Source organism: Macaca nemestrina, chromosome 4 (genome assembly GCF_043159975.1).
Source record: "Macaca nemestrina isolate mMacNem1 chromosome 4, mMacNem.hap1, whole genome shotgun sequence".
In the NCBI taxonomy this organism is placed as follows: Eukaryota; Metazoa; Chordata; class Mammalia; order Primates; family Cercopithecidae; genus Macaca; species Macaca nemestrina.
In genome coordinates, this window is record NC_092128.1 from 57,865,819 (window position 1) to 57,890,584 (window position 24,766).

The window sequence follows — 24,766 nt, forward strand, 5'->3', positions numbered from 1 at the left end:
CAGGAAACTGTGTTCAAAATGGATCATTGAGGGATTTTTTCCACATTCTGTGTACTATCACGTTTAAGGAAGTTATTTCCTTTCAGTTCCTAGCTAGGGCAGATTCAGGTGCATGACATCAGTTTTCTGCATCTATCCAAACTGTGTGTCACATAAATACCAGGAAAAGAAAATGCTAGATAATTTTATATTTCAATTCAAGTTTCCTTAACAGAGACACATACACATACACAGGCTACATTTGCACAGAAACTTTTCTTATTCCAGCCGGAGAATGCAACAAATATTTTCTAGGAACTTTGAACCACACTAATATACTACTTCATGTATTTTTAGGATAAAGCGAATGTGATGATCATGAAAAGTGAGAGGTCAAGTGAAAAAGCCAGTAGCTATTTAAGTTCAGTTAATGTCATATTTTAAAACTGAGATGAAAACCAAAAACAATGGTTTATCATATGGGCATATCCCAAACTCTTCCCTGATGTTAAACTAAACACTGGGTCTGTCTAGAGGACTGGAATAAGCCAGAAGTGAAATTTCAGTCAAGTCCGCATTTCTAGTTTAAATTCATATCAGAATGGCCTTGAAAATATGCAATAGGCGGATCAGCAATGAACAGACATTCCTGTACAACTTGTAAGCTTAAATTTTGCCAAACTCACAGAAGCAGCAGGTTAAATAATACCCTATCTTCTGAGAAAACATTCTTCTCACATAGAACATGCTTCATTTCAACAGGAAAAGCTATTTACAGTGCAGCACACCATTGCAAAGTTATTCTCACTATTTCGTGTCATTTCTCGATTGTCTACTGTGTCAGGGAAAGCAGCAGAACTTTCAGAAATGTCCCTTCATTTAATGCTAATGAGCCTTTGTGGCTAAGTATTATGAATTCCATTTTATAGATAGAGAAACCCAGGTTGGGGGAAGGTGAGTAACTTGCCCAAGGCTAAATAGCTAGTGCATGAAACTGAAAGAGCCAGCTAGCATGAAACCCAGATATATCTGACTTCCAGGTACAAGGTTTTCTTTCTTTCTTTTTTTTTTTTTTTTTTTTGGTCTGAAACCAGAGGCCTCTGGAACCTCACACTTGACTTTTTATACTGAGGTACTTCATTTCACTCCCTGGGATAGTAATCAAGAGTCTGTTTCCCAGCTTCTGCCAGTAGTTTAGAAACAGACCTTTACCTACTATTTATGGACAGTAATTATTGAATTCCTTTTTAAGTGTAAATGCTTTGCACTTAGTAAGTATGATATTAAGTTCCATGTTCATAGAGACGAAAGAGAGCATTGTGATTGAGGAGGCATTGATAATATCACTGGAAAAGTTTTCTCCTTATAAACTTAAATTCTGTATTTGAATCACTTTCTTTTTCTTTTTTTCTTTTTTTTTTTGGACAGGATCTGACTCTATTGCCCAGGCTGAAGTGCAATGGCATGATCTTGGCTCACTGCCACCTCCACCTCCTGGGATCAAGTGATTCTCCCACCTCAGCCCCCAGGTAGCTGGGACTACAGGTGCATGCCACATACCCGGTTAATTTTTGCATTTTTTTTTTTTTTTTGTAGAGATGGGGTCAAATTCCTGAGGTCAAGCAATCTGCCTGCCTTGGCCTCCAAAGTGCTGGGATTACAGGCATGAACCACCATGCCTGGCCCTGAATCACTTTCAAATCAATTTTTCTTCATTCAAATCTGAATATTTTCCTAAAATGAAGTCTTCTTAGAAAGCTGATTCATATAATCTACATATGAATATTTGGTCTTAGAAGCTATATTAAAGAATTATGTTATTAAGAAATGCTATCAATGGATGCACTATTTGTTAGGAGCAAAACTTAAATTTTTCTTATAGATCATGCCATATTCTATTTTTCTGTTCCAGCTTTTCATTCACTCTATTATTTACTCTATTGTTTGTCCAGTCAGGGCACAAACCTCTTTTCCATTTCTTAGGTATATACATAACTGGATCTTCAAGGGTAACCTAATTCAAACCTAATATTAAAACATGTTCTCCATTCCTAATTTCTGTTTCCTTTTCTTTTCTTTCCTTCTTTAATATCGCCAGAGCAAAATGTTTTCACTGCTGTACAGCTATTGGAAAAATTCAATTTCATCAATTGAAATGTTCTTAGTGAAATGAAAAACTTTTATTATTAAACACATTCCTTTCCTTTGCTCTGTTTTCTCTAAAACTAGAAACAGACTTAAAACGATGATTAATAAGTCCTCCAAATAGCCAATTCTGAATCTCAATCTTAAACTGATAGCTAAATGATATTTCTCTCCACCCTGGGAAATACCACGCCAGAAGAATAACAAGAGATTAAAGCCAGTGACATTTGATTGCATAAAACAATCTTCTGAACAAGATAAACAAGGTTCAGGTAAATATTCTGGAGTCAATAGCAATTCAAAATGTCTGTGGATGATAAGGTTTCAATAGTAGTAGTGATATAGGTTCAGAGGTAGTAATAACAGACTGATGACTTGACTTTAGGTTTAAACAAACACTTTTATTATTATTATAAGTTCTGGGACACATGTGCAGAATGTGCAAGTTTGTTACATAGGTATACACATGCCATGGTGGTTTGCTGCACCCACCAACCTGTCATCCACATTAAGTATTTTTCCCAATGCTATCCCTCCCCTAGCTCCCTACCCTCCAATAGGCCCTGTGTGATGCTCCCCTCCCTGTGTCCATGTGTTCTCATTGTTCAACTCCCACTTATGAGTGAGAACATGCAGTGTTTGGTTTTCTTTTCATGTGTTAGCTTGCTGATAAACATTAATTTTTAAAGGTATATAAACTGAGTAGATTTTACACCATAGTCAATAAAATCCTCAGGATAATTATAACGTTTTCCAAAAGACTTTCTCTTCCTTCTATATCATTTCAAAATAATTATTAAAGGCAATGATTGGATATATCTAACGTGATAAACAGTGGAAACTTGTTCCTTCAAGACTCCACTCACCCAAAGTTTCACTACTTTTTTCTATCTACACATAGGTAATACACAAATAAAACTACTGTCAATGAGCACTTTAGTGGTTGTTTCCTAAATAATATTCCTACAATTTTTCTTAAGCATATGAATATTTGCATTTGCCATTTTACCTTTCATGTGTTTAGAGAATATTTTTAAAGAAGTTTCATTATGAATATTGTTTTGGATATTGTGGATGTGTATTGTACACTATTTTGTCTAAAATGTTTATTTTCCGTCTGGGAATTATACCAGAATCTTGTGCAGGCACAAGAAAAAAATTATGAAAAAATATTCAATGTATCTCCTGTTTTTGTAATACGATTGACAGTAAGCCCAGACCAGATTTTGTGACTAGTAAGATATGTCAAGTATAGAATAAGAAAGTATATTTCTGGTGTTGCTGCATACCAAAAAAATTGATTTTGTATTTCTATCCAATAAATTTCCAAAGTATTTTATCTTTTATTTAATAAATGATGCTTCATTTTTTTTTTGGAAATGGCAATTGGTGATTTAATTAAAACTTAAGGAGATACAGAAATAGGAACACAAAAAGAAACAAACTAATTGTCTGTTTGTTTAGAATTTAAAAGCAAATTCAGCCCTGACAAATATTTGGAAACCATATACAGCCATGACATTTTTCACAGATGTGATTTTCAGTTTCAAAAGCCTGCGTTTAAAAACCTGTTATTTAAGATGACATAGTGTTCACTGCCATTCAGGAAGATGGCAGTAAACAAATAGGTTCTTGTTGTCTTTTTGTTTTTTGCCAAAGCAATAGCAGTCTCTTTTGTGTCACTAACTAAACTGACTCCCAAACAAAGAAGCAATTTAATGGGATTCCCAAAGCATGTCAATCCAGATTAACCCTGTGGCAGTTCTTCTTTTATGGAACATTTAGCCTCTGGAGTAGTGAATTGCTCGCCAAGAAACTTATAAAACAAATACTATTCGTAATATAAAAGTTTAGTTTTTTTCTCAGCCAATGTTTGTTTATATCGGAGGTAGTATGAAATAATGGGAATGACTTTGTAGAGTGAAAGAGTTATGTGACCTTGGGAACGTTAATTTGTCCAAGGATGCCTCAAAGTCTCGTCTATGACACGTGGATAAACCAAACACTTTATAGGGCGGTGGTGATGTGAAGCAGGCATCACAGCAAATTGGTTAAGGACAAGGACCACGGAGACAGTCTACATCCCATGAAAGTCTGAATCTTGTCAGTTTTTTGGACTACTGTATTTTCAGGATTTAGAATGATTCCCAGGACATAATACATGACCAATAAACCTCTGTTGAATAAATAGAATCAAAGAGCCCTGGCTATGTCTGACTTTTTGGCAAGTAGTTACTTCTGAAAGCCTCACTTTCATAAAGTGAGGATTAAGTGAACGGAGTATAAATGCTTAACAGATGAACCATTGTTGTTAAGTTAACCTGAACACACCCTTAAAAAGGTGGGCGCTTGATATATAATAACTATTTGAATTTACATATTCTCATTTGAATTTATAAGTAATATACTGCCTATTTCAAAGATAATGCTAATGAAGACGATGACGAGTCAAAGAAACTAATGGTTTTACACAGTATTATACATTTAAAAGTCTCCTGAAAATTATGAAACATAAGACATTATTACTATTTTAAAGCGTGTTTGGAAGAGTGTGCTCACTCAAAATTTAAAATTATGCTGCATAAAAATATTTTCTCAGCAATTCTCCTTTTCCAATTAAATGTCATTCTACAGGATAGAAGAAATCTGCTTTTATCAAAGGAAGCAGTTTGAGTAGTGTGGGAAACATAGTGGGCCCACTAGTTTACCAGGATTGCTGAGGGCAGAAAAAAACCTTTGCCTCTTAAATGCAGAACCTCTAAACCTTCACCTCTTAAATGAAGAACTTCTAAAGGATGGAGTCATATAACTATTTTGCAAGATCAAATAAACCAATAAATATTTCAAAACATAATTGCATAATAAAAGACAAGTAAATGGAATTGCTTGTTACCTTAATTCAAAACCTATACTGTTTAATATATGTCTTTTAAAACTACATATTTAAAATTAATGTTTCAGTGTAGAGTTCCTTTATATTTAGAAATAACTATTATATCTATCTATCTATCTATCTATCTATCTATCTATCTATCTCTCTATCTATCTATCTTATACACAGAACCAAAGAATCATTCTCCTTTGTTTCACTTATTTTCTGTTTTGTCATGGTCTTCATTTTACAGGAGACAGAATTCAGCAAAGTCTAATGAAAGGGTGGGATCTGCCAGAGGAGACTTTCATTACTCTAAGCAGCTCCCACAATATCTGCACAAGAGAAAAGTTTTTACTGATGTCAGCACTTCTTCCCTCACAAATCTCTCTCATTTTTCTTCTCCTTTCTTTTCCCTCTGGTTTACCTTCCTCTTATGGTATTCTACCTTTCCTTTAAAAAAATTTTTTTACTTATTTTTTAATTGATAAAAATTATATGTACTATATTTTTGAAAATTGCTGAGAGTAGATTTTAAGTGTTCTTATCACAAAAAAAATGACAAGTATGTGAGGTAATGCATATGTGAATGAGCTCAACTGAGCCATGCCACAATGTGAACCTATTTCTACTTTCCCTTTCTATCATACATGCTGGTACATAACTGCTTCAGGACTACCTCTGAGACATATGGTGGCTTTGTCCTTAAGACATGTCTTATTGCTCAACCATGCTCCCTCCCCAATCACTGTCTCCTGTTCTACAAGATCTGTTTGCAAGGGCCTTTCATAGTATGGAGTTTGTTAGTCCCATAAGAATTCTTTGTCATAGAAGCAAAGGAACTCACAGATAAATGACAGTGGGTGGAAATGTTGATTTAAATGTAATTAGGAAAGGAAGGAACATTCCAGGGCAAAGAGTGAAAACAGACAGGAGAAAATCAGTGAACTAAAGAAAAAGGAAAGCACAGTAAACCATAGACAGAGAGAGGGGAAACTGTAACGTTGTTGGTGAGATGGTACGGACATGAAGGACCAGAGAAAAAGACGCTGATTCACTGCCCACTCTGTGATACCTGAGTTCATCACACCAAATCTTGAGGTTCAAAGGTAACCTTTATGAAGGACAGATGAATCACAAACTGGGGGTAAGGCAGAGGGTGTCGGGGAGCAGGCGGGCGGGAATGCCTCCAGTCTATGGAGGAACTAAAAGCAGGTGTCATAGACTACCTCGATCCTGCCTCCTCTGTTAATCACTTTCCAGACAGTCACTTCCACCATGACTCCAGGCTCCTTCTTTCACCTTATTCTCCCTCAGCATCAGCTCTTTCCCCACAGATGAAATTGTTTCCTTCACTTTGTTTTAATTTTCCACCTCCATCCATCTCTGCTCCTAATACTGTCCACCAGTCCTTCCCTCCAACATTAGGAAGATTAAAAAACAACAAACTCAAACAACAACAACAAATGCCGCTCCTTTGCTTGCCTTTCAAAGCACTAATGATCCAGAAACAAAAACTAAGCAGTCATTTCCTGGGATTTACTAACTAATACATACTTCTCTAGTAAGGTCAGGGGTTTCTTCACCATTCCTAATACACCTAGGGACTTTGTCTTTGTAATGACAGCTCCCATACCTGGAATGCTCTATCTACCCATTGCTAACTTTTCAAGTCTATGTTATCTCACCTTCTCTCTGGTGACCCTTTTATATCTTAAATCTATTCTAAGCTTTGGCTTCCCTGAAGACTATCACAAAATTCAGAATTTGTTGATCAATTGTTTATAACTTTTTGTCTCTCTTCCCCATATTGCCAACAAGTTTGAAAGCAAGGACAAAATATCTTACACGTTTGAATGCCAACACTGGCTGACTGACAAGAGTCATAGAATCATTTTGCTAGATTCTCTCAAGCCCTGACTGACCCTCACTACTTCCTATATACCTGGAACATAAGTTCTGTCTTCTGAAGTTCCTTTTCTTCATACCCTCAATACCTGATGTAGTTAAAAGAGGAAAGTTTACTTTACAATCATACACAAAAAAAGTTTTTATGATTGCATTATTGGAAACACTGTAAGAAAACAGTCTTTAATCAACTTGTCATGCTGCTTTCCTTTTATTATTTTCCATATAGCCTTACTCCCCTTGTCTTATATAATAAAAATATGTATATCATCAACTTCCTTATTCCGAACATCAATTGTTCTGAACATCTATTTGTGACCTCATATATAAGATTTGTATTTTGAGTTCTGGTCTGCAATGATGTCATGCTGTCTTCATTAATATCAAAATTATGTTTCTAGATATGATTATTTTAAATTGTTCACTTTTTTAAACATTCTATTTTCCAATTAATTGATAAAAGATGCCTTGGTCATTGATTATAGCAATAAGAAATAATGTAAGAGATTCTTATTCCTTTTAAAATTAGAACATTTTCTGAAAGGTGAACACTATTGATTCATTTTCTACAAAACACTGTTTCTCATCCATGTTGGAGTCAAGCAGAGCACCGAATAATTATCTGATTATGTAGTCCCTTGGTTACATGTATCAGAGTTTCCAACTTCACGTGAGAATTAAATATTGGTATGTGGTAACATTTCAATTTCTCAACTGAATTCTGCCTATAGAGATCTAAGTTATAAATCACTCCAGGTTGGAAAAGAAAATCCAGTTTTAATGTATTTCTTAAATAATCAGAGTTTCCATATTTTTATCCACTGTCAAAACTGAAAACTTCAGTTTCTATTATTTTCACTCTTTGAGGCTTATACAACTTTGAGAGGATAAGGTTGTTCATTTACATTAGTTTCTGTTTTTATTCTTACTAATGAACATTTTGGTTGTCTTGTGCACATCAACAACTTAATTTTGTGCAAAGATTTTCTATTTTGGAATTTTTAAAAAGTTGTTTTAATCCAAGAAGCTAAAGAAAAGCCTGACACTATTAAGATGTATACAAAAATTATATTTTTAAAAAATGTCCTAAAAGAAAGATTAGGTTGAGTATTACTAAGAAGTTCAGGATTTGCACTACAGTTTCCTTAGCAAGTCATAACAATTGTAAGCAATTAATATAATGGAATATAGTAAAAGGAAGTATAATGAACTATACAAAGCCAAATTATTTTACCGACATCTGACATCGGGGTCAAATGCTAAAAACATTTTCTTTGGCTGGGTGCAGTGGCTCACCCCTGTAATCCCAGCACTTTGTGAGGCCAATGTGGGCGACCACCTGAGCCCAGGAGTTTGAGACCAGCCTTGGCAACAAGGCAAAGCCCCATCTCTACTAAAAATACAAAAATTAGCCAGACATGGTGGCATGCACCTGTGATCCCAGCTACTCAGGAGGCTGAGGCGGGAGGACTGCTTAAACCCTGGAGGTCGAGGCTGCTGTGAGCTGTGATTGTGCCACTGCATTCCAGCCTGGGTGACAGAGTGAGACCTTGTCTCAAAGACAACCAACCAACCAAACAAACAAACAACATCAATATTTTTTATTTTGTGACCTATTACTTCAAATAGTTGCATTCTATTAAACTCCCGGACATGATGGTGAATATTCCTGCAACTAGCTTAGATAATAGGAGAAAAAATTCATTTCGACAAGATGGGGGTCCTAGGAGGAGTTGAGTAAGCACTTTCTCATGATCTCTAGACTATTCCTAATTCAATAATAACATAACATGGAGATTTGTCTTTTTAGTCACAGTTATAAGAGATTGTAGGGTGCAATTATTTAATCCATTGTTTGATTTATATCTGTATTCTAGGATGCTTTACTGTGTTAAGGCACTATCTCATCATTCTCTCACAAATAAAAAAGATGTTACCAGAAGTTCATGATTTTTTTTTTTTTTTCATGTCTAACTTGCTACATCATTTATATCCTGCTATGATCTTTTTGGCACTGTTGAAAGAAATGTGTGAAACTCACTCAATGAAGTAGACTTCCCCCTTCTCTGTATAGGCCATTTCCCAGTTATCAGGCAATGGGTCTGGTTCCTCACTGTCTTCAGGTTTAGTTGGCTTTGTGTCATCCATCTGCTCCTTCAGCTCCTCAGGCTGACTGTACAGTGGTGCAGGATAAGGCTGGGAGGGCATCTCCCCTGAGGCACCTGCACTCTTGTCTTCATGTTCACTGGATTCTGTAAGAGAACAAGAGCATGTGGTTAGTCACTCCAGCCATGGTAACTCTGGACTGAGTATGGAGAATGCTGTACTAGGGAATAAACTCCATGAATAAACTCTATGAAGGCTAACAGGAAACATTTCTGAAAAAGCATAATGATCACTAGGCCTATTTGAGTTCTCCTTTCACTCCTCATTGTCATCTATCTTTCAGCTAATTATTGTTGTTTACAGAATTGGAGGTTTGAAGGATGTAATGTAAGGACCATTTCACAATACAGGTATGGTGAGCAGAATGGGCCCCTGAAGATGTTCATATCCTAATGCCTGGAATATATGAATATTGCCTTACATGGCAAAAGATGATCTGCAGATGTGATTAAGAACCCTGAGATGGGGGGATTATCTTTGATTATCCAGATGGCCTCATCCGGATGATTATGATTAAATGTAATCACAAGGGTCCTTAAAAGTGAAAAAAGTAGGCAGAAAAGAAGGGTAAGAGGGAGAATTGACTACTGAATCATGGCCAAAGAGATGCAATGTTGCTGGCTTAGAAGACAGAAAAAGACCATAAGCCAAGAAATATTGGTGGCCTCTAGAATCTTGAAAAGGCAAGGATATGGATTATTTCCTAGAGAATCCAGAAAGGAATACAGCTCTGCCAACAAGAAACACAGCTCTTCCATAGTTTCAGTTACCCACGGTTGACCAGGGTGCAAAAACAGATGATTACAGTACAGTAAGACAGTTTGAGAGAGAAAAAGACCACCTTCACATAACTTTCATAATAGTATATTGTTATGATTATTCTACTTTATTATTTGTTGTTAATCTCTTACTGCATCTGATTTATAAATTAAATTTTATCATGGTTTTTTTTTTGTATAGTATATATAGGATTTGGTACCATTTGAGGTTTCAGGCATCCACTGGGGGTACTTGAGCACATTCCTCATAGCTAAGGCGAGCTACCATACAACAGAGCAAAAAATACCTTAAGAGAAATGATAACAGGCTTGGAGGACAGACCCAAGATCCCCAACATATAAGCAGTATGAGTTCCAGAATGAGAAGAAGGAACACACAAGGAAGAAATAATAAGTCAATAAACAATAGAAGAAAATTTATCTAAGATGAAGAAACACCAGTCTGCAGATTGAAACAGTTCACTGAATCTGAGGCCAGATTAATGAAACATGCAGACACTTGGATACATCTAGTCGAAATTTCCAAACTACAATATTAAAAGGCAACTTTAGCAGCTTCCATACTGAACAGATGTGATTACTTACAAAGAAAAGAGGAACAAAAGAGCATCAGACCTTTTATCTGAAATACTCTAAGCTCAAAGAGAGGGTAACATCTATAGTAACTTGAGAGAAAAAAAGGTACAATAATCCAAGAACTTAACTCTACCAAGATATTCATCTATCTGGGCAAAGACTTTTGAACATGCAAAAAGCTTTTGAACATGCAAAAAACTTTTGAACATGCAAAAGTTCTGAATGTATACTCTCCAAGTATCTTATCTGAGGGCAAAATTTGAAAAATTACTCTAACCACATCATGATGATTGAATCAGAGCAGAAATCTCAAGATATGGGGAGAAAATAAAAGGTACGAAGATGATATGGTTTGGCTGTGTCCCCATCCAAAATCTCATCTTGAATTGTAATCCCCACATGTCAAGGGCAGAACCAGGTGGAGGTAATTGGATCATGGGGAAGGTTTCCCCCATGCTGTTCTCATGGTAGTGAGTGAGTCTCACGAGATCTGACGGTTTTATAAGTGTCTGGCATTTCCCCTACTCCATCCTGCCATCCTGTGAAGAAGGTGCCTGCTTCTCCTTTGCCTTCCACCAGGATTGTAAGTTTCCTGAGGCCTCCCCAGCCATGTGGAACTGTAAGTCAATTAAACCTCATTCCTTTATAAATTACCCAGTCTCAGGTATTTCTTCATAGCAGTGTGAGGATTAACTAATACAGAAGAAGTAAATCCTGGATAATACAGTTAAATGTAAATGGAAGATGATCACATTTCTGAAAATTTGTCATATGTGTTAAAGACAGATTATAGAAAGAAGAAAAATACATGAAGACCTAATAAGACCATGGGTTTCAAACTTTATCTCAGGAAAGCTCAGGTTCTAGAAAGTGAAGAAAAGGTAGGAAAATAGAGACATTCTAAACTCTCATCAGTAGGCACTTCAGAGAGTGAGTATATGAGATAATTTTAAAGACTCATCCCTTTTCATGGGATGAGATTATTGGGCAAATAATTTGGTCAAAGTGTAGGCTTAATTGTATAGGGGATATTTTTAAAATATCTCCTAATGTGTATGTTTACTGAGCTATTCATGGATTTATTTCCCCCCCCCCCCCCATTTAGTTTTTCTGCTGTCAAGGACAAACCGTGAGTCTTATTTGTTGGGGAAGAGTAGAGCAGGTACCATCGAGAGAAAGTATTATCATTAGGGTAAAAGAAGAAGTTCCTTAACTCAGAAACTAGAAGGAGAGCACTAGTGAGATTCAGAGGGGCTGAAATGTAGTAAGAGGTAATGTGAGGATAAGGCAGCCATCTTGGAAATATAAAAATTCTGCAATTGTTTGGGAACATAATGCCTATTAAAATAAAAAAATACAAATACACACAGACTTTGAGTTATCCCACTTTGAGAACATATCCTCTAGAAATAAAGGCAGTATTATATAACTATGCCTATATAATACTATTTTTGCAATATTGTTTGTAGCAGTAAAACCCTGGAAATGATATAAATGCCTATCAATGAAAATATAATTAAATAAATAAATAATGTTTGTCATTACCATGGAAACCTATGTAGTTTAAAACCAATGAATATCTATTGACCTTGAAAGGAGCTTATAATTGTTATTTGAAGAGTAATCTAAGTTGCAGAGAAATGTATAATATTAATTCTATTTTTCTAAATAAGCAAATATTAAGGCATCTAAGTGATATACAGTTATATGTCTGTATAAGCACGTATATAGACTGCAAGGATGTGTAACAGATTGTCAGCTTTGATTAACTCAGGATAGTAAATTTGGATGGGGGTGGGAAAAGCTTCTTTTACATATCTTCTTTGCATATGCCTTCGTTGGGTATCTATTGTTTTCACAACTTCAAAAGTTAATAGATTATTTAAATGAGTAAATTAGAATATCATCTTGGTGTCACTATTAATTGCATGGGCCAATTTTTCCCCCCTCTGCATCAATCTAGGAGAGCAATATTGAAGTATCTATTAGAAATTAGAAAACATAAGAACACTTTACAAGTTTTCACTGTGTTGCCCTTAAAAAGGAAATTAAGAATATAATATGGCCCTTAATGATATAGTCTCCTAGCTGATTCCTTATATAGATTTGACCTTTGTAAATTTTGTAGAATAAAAGCAGCAAAAATAGGTACCACTGCTATCTTCAGATTCTCTTTTCTGTGGCATGTTTCAACATGTAATTATACATACTGCGGTATGTACATGGAACATACAAAACGTCATGCTGCACTGAAAAGTTCAAATGCAAGGTCATGCTCTGAACATATTCAGTTATTCAATATTCAGTTAATCAATATTTATTATGCACTCAACTGGTGCCAGGCACTGAGGACAGAAGAGTGAACAAGAGATACATTGATCCTTTCTCTCATGGAACTCCAAATATGCTAAGATGTATAGTCTTTATACAGTAATTTTAAGTGTTATGAGTGCTTCCTAAGGAATCTTATGTATATGGGATCTTCTATATGTATAGTCATATAATCTCATATAAAGAGTCAGGGAAAACCTCTTTTTCAATGTGCAATGAGATCTGAGGGTTCTTTCAGAAGAAGGTAAGGGAGAAATAAATATAAGACAGCTGGATTAGGTGAGGCCCTATCAGGCATGCTCAGGATTTGGAAATGTGTCCTGAGAGCAAAGATACTGCTACGTTCTACTGAAGTAGATGACAAAATTAGATTTTCATTTCCCACAAATATCTCCTTAACTATTCCGGGGATTTGAGGGTGCCAAGAATAGATGTTTATAGAGCAGTGGAAAGTTATTTTTGTGCTCTCAAAAAGTAATGATGGTGGCATGGAGATGGAAATAAGTGGATGAAAAAATATTTAGAGGGTAGATTTTATAACCTGACATGGTGGGTGGCAAGGCTATTCACTGAGATTGGAAACAGGGAAAGGGGAGCAGGATTCTGTGGGGTAGGGGCAGTCTATACATATGGCTTTGGGCACACTGAGTTAGAGGTTCATGGAGATGTCAAGTCAGAGAGTTCTTAGCTGGGAAAAAAATAAACCTGAAAGACAACAGCATATGGCTGGATTTTAGCCACGAGTAAATGAAATTTTAGCCACGAGTAAATGAAATTGCCAAGAGACAGTGTGAGAAGTGGAAACAAGAATCTGGAGCAGCTATCTGAGGAACTTCAACATTTAAGTCACTGAAAGAACGGACTGGTAAAAGGAGAAGAGGAAAGGGCAGCCATGGAGGCAATGAGAAAATTAAAAAACCTTCATGTTGCAAAAGTCAAGCAAAGGGTGTTGAAGACAAGACACTTAATTGTTGCGAAAGCTTCTGCACAGTCCAGCAAGACAAGGACATAAAATCTATAGAACTGAATGATGTGCAGATCACTGGTGACACTGGCTGCCAGCTATGGCAGCCTTTACAGTGAAGTGGTTGGTGAAGCCAGATTGGAATAGGTCAAAAAATGAATGAAAAGAAAATATAGAATTATCCTGACAGAGATCGAGACCATCCTGGCTAACACGGTGAAACCCCATCTCTACTAAAAACACAAAAAATTAGCCGGGTGCAGCTGTGGGTGCCTGTAGTCCAAGCTACATGGGAGGCTGAGGCAGGAGAATGGCATGAACCCGGGAGGCAGAGCTTGCAGTGAGTGGAGATCGTGCCACTGCACTCCAGCCTGGGCAACAGAGCGAGACTCCGTCTCAAAAAAAAAAAAAAAAAAAAAGAATTATCCTGACAAAGCAGTCATTCAAGAAGCTTGGCTATGAACAAATGAACTTTCCTTCCACTGTGTAATACCATTAACTTCTCAAGAGAAATGTAGGACATCTCTTAAAAAGGGATCTAGTCTTTGGAGAAGTCTATAATCATATCTGTTGATGCATCAGAGATTACTGGGCAAAGTTCTCCCAGTTTATCTAACTCATCTGTTTATTCATCCATTTCTTTATTCTTAATTAATAAAGCATTACAGTAGCAAACACGAATTTAATATCTATAGTGTGTAAGATACTTGACAAGACCTTAATGGGGGAGAGTATAGACCTTCTTATCAGGCTACTGTGAACTAAGCTGAGAGGAAAGCAGTAAGTAGCACCCACCTCTCCCATCTTAACAAAGTAAGACAAAAAAATGAGTAAGGCAAATAAAGATCCATAACATTCCCACATTTACTATTCACAAAGGCTCATCTAGGGATGAGGTTTAATATGAGAATCAAGGGCTTCTGGCAAAACCCAGAGGACCAATTTATTCATTGGCAATGTGGAACCAGGGCAGGGCTTCCATGTAGGGGTAGAATATGTTCCCAGAAGGGCAAAGTAGAATGTTTAGGAGGAAGAAAAGGGGAACTGAGCCAAGAAGGTCCAGGTTCGTCTTCCAAGTTGTACCACCCAGATAAATCCCTGCACCTCTTCTGGGCAGAGTGAGTAAAAGAGATGGTGGAATGCAAATTCAGTACTCTCCTAGACATTCAAGGCAACATGGAGGGGGATGGGTGGAGAAGATGTGATTCCCCCAACTCTGAGCAACTATATAGAGTATCACGATAATGATTTGTTAAGTGATACTCAATGACATAAAATAACTGAATAAAATTTTCTAGGAAGACAGTGTAGCAATTAGAAACCAAAGTATCTAAAGCAGTTGTCTGAGGAACTCCAATATTTGTCAGTGAGAGGAGGAACTGGTCTTATATTTCCTGCATTATTAGAAACATTTACTTAGTGCCTACTAACCATCGGACACTAAGCTACGCACTGTACAGTCAAGGAGAATGTGATCCAAATGATATGTAATATTTTTCCAGGGCTGCCATAATTAAACACCACAAACTCAGTGGCTTCAATAATAGATATTTATTGTCTTACATTCGGGAGACTGAAGTTCTATATCAAGGCGTTGACAGGGCCAGCTCCCTCTGGAGGCACTATGGAAGGATCTATTTCAGGCTTCTCTCTTAGGTTCTGGTAGCTTTTTGGCCTATGGCAGCATAATTGCAGTCTTCACATGGTATTTTCCCTGTGTGCACATCGGGGTTCCAATTTCTTCTTTTTATAAGGACACCAGTCATACTGGATGAAGGGTCTACCCCTACTTCAGGATGACCACGTCCTAACTAATTACATCTACAACGATCGTATTTCCAAATAAAGTCACCATCTGAGATACTGGGGGTTTGGACTTCAACATACGAATTTGGGGGTGGGGAACACAATTCAACTCATAAAATGGTGTACTAGATCAGTTCATTTTGTAATCCACTGAACCAATATTTAACATCTCAAGGACTGCCAATTAGTGTTTCATGCTATATCATATTTGTTTCCCTGATTAATATGGAAAATAGAAATAAACTGTTGCATTTCAGATAATGATTATATCTTTCTTCTGCATTGGCTTAAATTTTTTAAAAATGACATATATTGGACATTGTGTAAGTAGTTAAGAAATTACCCGTTAAGAACAGAACAAACTAATAATGGGAGGGAAATAACCAGATCTTACATGCCAACCAAGCTTGCCTGTGTCAGCTACTCCTGCGAGTATTCCTAGTCCCATGCAGTGTGATGAGAAATAAGTGCATGTAAGCATGCCCTCGCACACATCATATATATGTCAGATCTGTGGTTTGAGAATCCCCAGACTATTTAAATTCTGACTAGGGAGAAGGAGACAAATAACCCATGTATGTTTTACCTTTTTTGTAGTGGTGTGAAGCTATATTTGATTAGGAAGTGGCTAAGTAAAATTGTCCTTTTTGACTTCTAAGATGCATTTCTCAGTATGCTTTTATTGTTAAATTGAAAAATAGTCTTTTTTGGATGTGTAAAATATAATTTTTTCCTTATTTACTGCTAAAATGAACAGATCTTATCAAACACTGACATTTTTTGTGCATTCCCCATTGCGTTTCTGTGTCTCTTAGATGTCTTTCAAACCAGAACAAGAATTTTTTTTCACTGACAATAAAAACAAAGAACATTTCAGTAAAGAAGAAACACCTCTTCTTAAAGAGTACTAAGGATGAAAAAATTGTCTATAGAACTAGGACTGTTAAATAGAATTCCTAGAAATTCTATAGAAACATTGAGGCACAAAACAGACATTTATAACATACAGTCTTATAAACAATGATCTACAAAAACATATTTTATTAATACCTACACTTTAACTGTTGTGAAGAATTAAGAAATTTAATTCCTTTCATCTTGCCTGCCCTGAGGGTTTTGTTGAATTCAGTTAATATAATTTTCTCCTTTCCATAAGAAATTCAGAAGGGCTCAAATATCTGTACATAGTACAGGGACTCAAAGCATTTAATTGGGAGAGAATAAATGTATGTATTTGTGCCTTTAGTTCAGTCCTTATAAATTCTATGGTTCTGGTCCAGTCTAAGGTTTTGATATTACCAAAATATGCATAGTAGCCATTCCATCTGCTTTCTTTTTTTTTTTTTTTTTTTTTTTTTTTTTGAGACGGAGTCTCACGCTGTTGCCCAGGCTGGAGTGCAGTGGCGCGATCTCGGCTCACTGCAAGCTCCGCCTCCTGGGTTCACGCCATTCTCCTGCCTCAGCCTCCTGAGTAGCTGGGACTACAGGCGCCCGCCACCGCGCCCGGCTAATTTTTTGTATTTTTAGTAGAGACGGGGTTTCACTGTGGTCTCGATCTCCTGACCTTGTGATCCGCCCGCCTCGGCCTCCCAAAGTGCTGGGATTACAGGCTTGAGCCACCGCGCCCGGCCTCCATCTGCTTTCATGTTTATTGCCCTGCCAGTATCTAACACGTTGCTTCTCAGGTACAAGACCAGTGATAAATTAGAATGTCATGGTTTTGAATGTCCCCATCCAGTTTCATTAAAGAATAACCAGAAGCCAAGATAAAACCATTTCAAGAAGAATAATACATATTTTATATCTCATCCATATTTTCATTTGGCACGGTCTATATATACAGTTAACACGCAATTTTCTGTAACTGTCGTCTTTTGAAATGAAGGAAAATAATTGAAGGATTTGTTTTTAAGGTAGATAGAAAAATTTATTTCTTTAAACCATCATAAAATTTGAATTTCCAAAATTTATTTTACCCTGTGATTTATATTTACAATGGCTATGTGACAACTTTTAAGAAATCCAATAATTTTTTCTCCTTGTCTTCATATTATTTCTTTGGAAGTAAGCATGGCTGGAAAACATTTAAGCTGAGAGAAAAAAAGGATCGGGGAATATATTTGTAGTTCATAAAGAGAATAAGAATAATTTGAAATGTAAACATTTTTTATGTTTCCTTTAGAAATTCCCCAATAACAACAGTCTCCATAAGCAGCGGCAGAACATAATGGTTAAGGCTGGTGCCAGTCCACCTAGGCTTGAATCTGTCCTTTAAAGTGGGATGTTGAACAAGTTATTTAATCGCTCTGTGGATACTTCAATTTTGTTAACTGTACAATGGGGATAATGAAGTTACCTACCTGTAAGGATTAGATGAGACTTATCTACAAAGTGCTTAGAGTAGTAAACTGCTAGAATATAGTAGGTGTTCGGTAAATGTTACATATTATTACCACTGAATTCTATTATTTATAATACTAAATAGAGTAGTTAAATTGGTCAAGAAATTCAAATGATTTCTGCCTACAGAAACAAAAGGTATGGTCAATTTTCCATAATTTTTAGATTAGAGGTTTTCAAAAAGTAATGCAAATGTCAGAGAAGGATATACATAAAGGTAGTATTTCTTCTTTAAAAGGTGTTTGCATCAATTGAGCTTTTCTTCCTCAACAGAGACATGTAATGGGGTTAAGTAAATTAAAGGAGGAGAAGCAATCCTCAGAAACCATGCATTCTTTTCCGAGTTCACTATTACATTCTCTAGAGTTCTGCATTTGCTTTTGTTGGGCACCAGGGGCTGCTACTGAGCTACAAACTTGGCATCACTTTGGCACCTTTGAGAGCACTGATTTAAAGCAGAATCAGAAACACAGCTCCCCAATTTTATATTGGTCCAAAGCTTGGTCTTCTCATATACCCCGGGGGCAACTTTGGCTTATAACTGACTCCTTCTCGCTCTGGTTTCTACTCATTTGTGGTAGTGGCCACTGTGTTGGATGTGGTGGGGCTTAAAGATTTCTCCATGCTTTTGTGCAAACCCAACAATCCCATTAAAAAGTGTGTTTGTTATATTGATCTAAGGTTTTATTGGATTGTGGTGGGGAGACTGTTTGCTTCACTGCTCGAAGCTGGCTTAGAATTTGAACCACAGGCTCCTGTAAATGAATCAACACTTTAGGGTTGATATTTGGACAAAAGAAAAATATAATTGTGCTGATTTTTATGTATGGGAAATTATGATTATTTTATTTCTAATATATAATTTGTAAACTTATATAATTGATTTTTCATCCTGGCTGTACTATAGATTATATTCTGTAATGAAAAGTGTAGGACACATTTCGGTGTCTTCGGAAAGGGAGCAGTCATGCATTCTACACAGCCAGTTGATCAAAAGAAGTCAAGATTGTCAATTATTGCACAAGAATGCTCTTATCAGTTTTCTTACTTTTCCTAAACCTTCTAAAATGAGAACAATTCTAATATGGGTGCTAAAATATTTGCACATTGTATAGTAACCTTTTTTGCATATATATAGAGAGAGACATAGAGAAACACGCACATGGCACAAAATGCAGAAGTACAATGGAGGAAAACAGTGAAAAGCAAGCTTTCCTCCTGCTGCTACTCTAAGAGCTCTAGCCATCAAGTTAGCAATAATAATTATCTTTGTGATCCTTCAGAGATTTTTCTATGCAAACTTATTTTTGACTATTAGTCAGTTTTTGACTCTTCAGTGCTCTGAAGTGGTTCTAAGTGCTAAAAAAATCATTATAATTAATACATCAGATATGAGTATAAAGAGGGGGTGGTCCTTAAACAGTGTGGCAAATGTATCTATACCATATTTTTGCAGATGTAAACAAATGCTTCCCTTTATTATTTGAGGCTGGGAGAAAACGTAAGTCTAGAAGCAGATATTAGAATTAGGGAAAGTTAGTGGTTAACTATGCTTCTGATTTTTGGGATGATACATCAATCCAGAAGGCAGAAATCCCCAATCCTGTGAAGAAATGATTTATATATGTATTTTTTTAGAATTTATTTTAGTTTTGAGACAGAGTCTTGCTCCATCGCCCAGGCTGGAGTGCAGTGGCGCAATCTCAGCTCACTGCAACCTCTGCCTCCCGGGTTCAAGCGATTCTCTTGCCTCAGCCTCCCAGGTAGCATGGGACTACCACGATGGGCTGATTTTTGTATTTTTAGTAGCGACAGGGTTTGCCATGTTGGCCAGACTGGTCTTGAACTCCTCACCTTGTGATCCACCCACCTCAGCCTCCCAATATATATGTAATATTTATAAGCAAATTAATTACATCTCTTCTATTCAGGGGTCTAGCCAGGGATATGTGAATTACTGATAATGCATACTTCATGCCTCAAAATTATTTTTCTTCTATATCTAAAACCCACAATTAGTTATAAATTGTTGGAAGTAATAAAAGAACAATATGGAAAATTATGAAAATAGAAAATTCAAAGTCTGTGGGTAGAAGGTGACAAGGAAAAATATTTCCTAAGATATAAAAACTAAATTGAAAAGAATCACAGAAAGATTAGTAGACAAAATTATTTTAGATTAACAGGGGAGAAGAAAGTATCTAAAGATATTTATCATAAAGAAACAAGTCCCCCAAATCCTTAACAAACTTTGGGATGAAAAAACTGACACAAATGTTGACACACTTAAAAAACCACAGCAAGGTATGAAATAAAGAACATGCACATACAACATTTCTTAGAGCTTGCCTTCAATTTTTTTTTTTTTTTAAATCAGGAGCATAGTATTATATAAAACATGAGGCCACTTTCTGAAGTTCCAGGAAATTCAAATTAGATGAAAGAGAAAATTAGGAAGACTTTAAATTTGATCTTGATAATTCAAGAGCTATTCTTTGGGGCGAAATTGGAGTCAAAATATTTTTGGATGAGAACAAAAAGTCAAAGAGGGGTAAAAACATCAGAATACTGTTCCCAGTGATAGAGTCACGTGGAAGGAACGGGTGCTCGGAGAGACCTTATGCTCTCTTCAGAGAGAAAGGCCAGTCCTCAGCCAGAAATAACCAGAGCCATCACTGACAGTAAAGTAGCTGGAATTTTGCACCAATAATCATAATCACTTTCCTGAGGGGAACTATAAGAAACACAGGGACACAGGTGAAAATCACACCTACAGAGAATACATGATTGTGATTAGAAAAAAGCTTAGATTCTAAGAATGGCTGGAGAAACTGAAGAAACCTAAACATTTTCACAATTCCATGGGCTTTCTGTAATTGCTGGAGAAACCTGAGGTGCTATGCTCGTTGTTCTCGTTCTGCCTTCCCCACTCATGGATCAAATCTCCCTCACATACAAATTACGTAAACCTGCAGAGAAGTAGAGAAACACCCTCTCCAGAGGTTGAGTGCATGCAATGCTGAATCCGTTTAAGAGATGTAGAGGGCCGGGTGCGGTGGCTCACGTCTGTAATCCCAGCACTTTGGTTGGGAGGTCGAGGCGGGTGGATCAGCTGAGGTCAGGGATTCGAGATCAGCCTGTCCAACATGGTGAAACCACATCTCTACTAAAAATACAAAATTAGCTGTGCATGGTGGCACATGCCTGTAATCCCAGCCACTTGGGAGACTGAGGCAGGAGAATTGCTTGAACCCAGGAGGCAGAGGTTGAAGTGAGCTGAGATCATGTCATTGCCCTCCAGCCTGGACAACAAGAGTGAAATTCTGTCTCAAAAAAAAAAAAAAAAAGGACTAAAGAGGTTCACATCCATTACTTTCAGTTTAACCGAAACGTGACTGTGCCTTGATTTAAAATGACACTCCTAAAACTAGTCATGATTTCCTTTATTAAAATGGTATGTTTACAATCACTATTATAATAGTTTGATTAATATTAATAGTAATATTACCATAATTATAAAATTATAATATTAATAGTAATATTGTAATTACAATCACCACAAACTCTAAAGTGATATCATTACTTTTTAATTACATCTAGATAATCAGAACATTTTAAAACTAGTACAGTTATAACTTTCAAATAATTCTTTCAAGAAAAGATGGAATGGCCGTCATTTATGGATAGAATATCTAATTTTAGAAGGCTAATTTAAATTAGCCCCAGAAATTTACCCATTCAATAGAGAGATAAAACCCAGTACTCTGGGAACAAGATCATAAAATTAAGCCCTTCTTACCCTGCTCAAAAAAGATAAATATCTGGGTAGACACACAAATTGCAGTCTCTGTGAACCCACACAAAAATAAGCAGGGCATAGGCATTGGGGTGGTTTCAGAGTGGGGCATTATTCACAGGAAAACAGTGAGATTCACTAGGGAGGACATAATTCTTTTGACAGTGACAGGGTCTCATTCACAGAACCAGGACTGATGGTGCATGCACAGTCAGCGTGCCAAGCAGCACAGGACCTGGATGCGGGTCCCTAATGGTGAACTGAGATCATTGCCGAGGACACTCGGTGATCACATAAGGGACACTCTGTTTGCTCTCTGGGAGATGCAGTTCATTTGCACTAATTGCAGGCTTGGGGGCCTGGAGAAGGCAGCTCTGTGTATACATACTGTATTCTCTTTGTTGGCGAAGGTAGCTCTCATGGGGCCCTGTTCCTCCTGGCATTGTGTGTGTGTATGTGTGTATTAACAGAGAGATTTAAGTGCTTTTAAAATATATGTGCATTTCTAATTCTTTCCACTAGGCTTACTAATAGCTCGTGAGGGGAAGCTACAAGATAATAGTGAATTACTTTCCGGAAAAGTTTAGCAGATAACTCATGAAATAAAAGAAATCCAAGAAAGCTTAACCTAATTACTCTGGTTTACAGGATCTTGCTTTCCTGAAGGAGAGTTCAATCTTTTAAAACATCCAGTCGACTTATCTATTAATCATCTATCTATCTTTGGTATTGCCAAAGCTAGGGAGGCCGGCTAATTCTTATCTCTAAGAGTATGTATTTTAAAATGCACTTCTGTATACTTTTTTTTAGTTATACAACTTTTGAAGGAATATAGGATCAGGGATATATCCTTCAAACTTAGGAAACACTGCATATTGAATATACTGAATAGTGTAAAATGAGCATGAAAGGAATGTAAGCATGTTGATACTGTAAAACTGACATCCTCTAGAGATTAGACAAGATTGACTAAAAAAATAGATTTACTACGTACTTGAAATATTTAAAGATATATGCTAATTGCTGAACAGATAAACAGAAAAGTAAAAGAAGTCCTTGTTTGGACAGACGCGGTGGCTGACACCTGTAATCCCAGCACTTTGGGAGGCCGAGGCGGACAGATCACCTGAGGTCAGGAGTTCAAGACCAGCATGACCAACATGGAGAAACCCCATCTCTACAAAAAATGCAAAATTAGCTGGGCATGATAGTGGGCGCCTGTAATCCCAGCTACTTGGGCGGCTGAGGCAGGAGAATCGCTTGAACCCAGGAGGCAGAGGTTTCGGTGAGCCAAGATCACGCCATTGTACTCCAGCCTGGGCAACAAGAGTGAAACTCTGTCTCAAAAAAAAAAAAAAAAAAAAAAAAAAGTCCTTGTTCTAATAATGTTTACTATATATATATATATATATATATATATATATATATATATGGATACCAGACATGCACATTATGAAAAGTTTTCAACAAGTACCAGGCTAATACCTTCCAAATACATGAAAAGTGTAAATTGTATTACTGTCATTCAGAGATGATCAGCTTTTACTCTTCACTGTGAAAAGTCAACAAGGGATTCCCAGGAAATAAGAAATATTTTTAATGGATTGTGAATACAGAAAGAGAAATCAAATGTGGGAATGGCCTGACCACACAGCTGAAAATGTTTTGAGTGTGTCGTGTGGATGAGAGAAGGGAGTTTATGTATGGGATTAATGGCAGCCAATGCTAACAGAGATATTCTAGTCAAATGTAGGAGGACCTGAGTTGCTGCCTGAGAAATTTGAACCAATGGAAACAGAAGCTCATTCGAGTTTTGAGGACAGTTGCATGACGTGTTTTTGTTGTCGTTGTTTCTTGAGATAGGGTCTCACTCTGTTACCCAGGCTGGAGTGCAGAGGAACAATCATGGCTCCTTGCAGCCTCGACCTTCCTGGGCTCAAGTGATCCTCCCACCTAAGCCTCCCAAGTAGCTGGGACTACAGGTGTGTGCCACCATGTCTGGCTAATTTTTATATTTTTTGTAGACATAGGGTTTTGTCATGTTGCCCAGGCTCATCTTGAATTCCTGACCTCATCTACCCACCTCAGCCCCACAAAGTGCTGGGATTACAAGTGTGAGTCATTATGCCCTGCCATGACCTAGTTCTGGTTCAGGAATTTTTACCTATGGTGGAAAAAAAGGTAATTGGATCAGGAAGGATCCTCAAGGCATACAGATCAGTTAGGGAACTACAGTCCACACATGAGTTAATAAGGCAGTGCTCTAGGATGGTGCAGTGATATTTCGAAGGAAAGGACGGGAGCCAAAGGCCCTTTTGTGCCTAATAAACAATACCAAGACCGGGGAAAAGAAACATAAAGATAATTCTGAGGTATATGGGTGAAATGTAGAATTAGAGAAATCAGGTAAAGGGCTTCGTGAATTGGTTTGCTTGTTCGTTGTATGGCAAAGAGTTTAAGTGAAACGTATTGCATTTAAGTTGCAGAAGTAATGCTTAGGTGATGCTGTCCAGTGGGCATTAGTTAGAAATATACCTTAAACACAGCAGAGCAGGGAAGGATGCAGATAAATCTATAGAATTTGAAGCCATGAGGCTGATATCAACTCTAACAAGATAAACAGAAAGATGAAAATATCTAAATATAGGTGACGTTGATGTTAAGGTTTCCAGGGGATGTAAATTTTAAATACCGGTTCAAAAACAATCTGTAAGCTGATGTAAGGATGCACCATACTTGTCTTTAAATCTAACATCACTGCTGTGAGTCTAGTAAACGACAAATACAATGGAATATAATGTAGACTAAATCCTCTAAGCTGCAGGATTGCAATTTACTTTGGAGAGGTCAGAAGTCCCTTTGTCCTTGGCATGGTTAACAGTTCTGGGAAATGTGTTGGAGAGCGGATGAGTTCAGGTATTACTAGATCCAAATCTCAACTCTGCCAGTAAATAAACTTTTACTTTAGTTAAGGACTTTAAACAAAATTTCAGTATCTCATTCATAAAATAAGTATAGAATTATTACGGGACTAGAGTTAATAC

General features: G+C 36.8%; 1 protein-coding gene across 19 annotated transcripts in view; it reads right to left on the reverse strand.

Annotated features, from left to right (window-relative positions):
* The window catches only part of LOC105475378 (membrane associated guanylate kinase, WW and PDZ domain containing 2), a 1,478,421-nt gene that overhangs the window by 488,357 nt on the left and 965,298 nt on the right, over positions 1-24,766 (reverse strand). For all 19 annotated transcript variants that reach the window (XM_011730573.3, XM_011730572.3, XM_071093993.1 and 16 more), the window contains one exon: positions 8,946-9,156. In XM_011730573.3, coding sequence (XP_011728875.2) covers positions 8,946-9,156 — 211 coding nt within the window. The remainder of the gene's footprint in view (positions 1-8,945; positions 9,157-24,766) is intronic.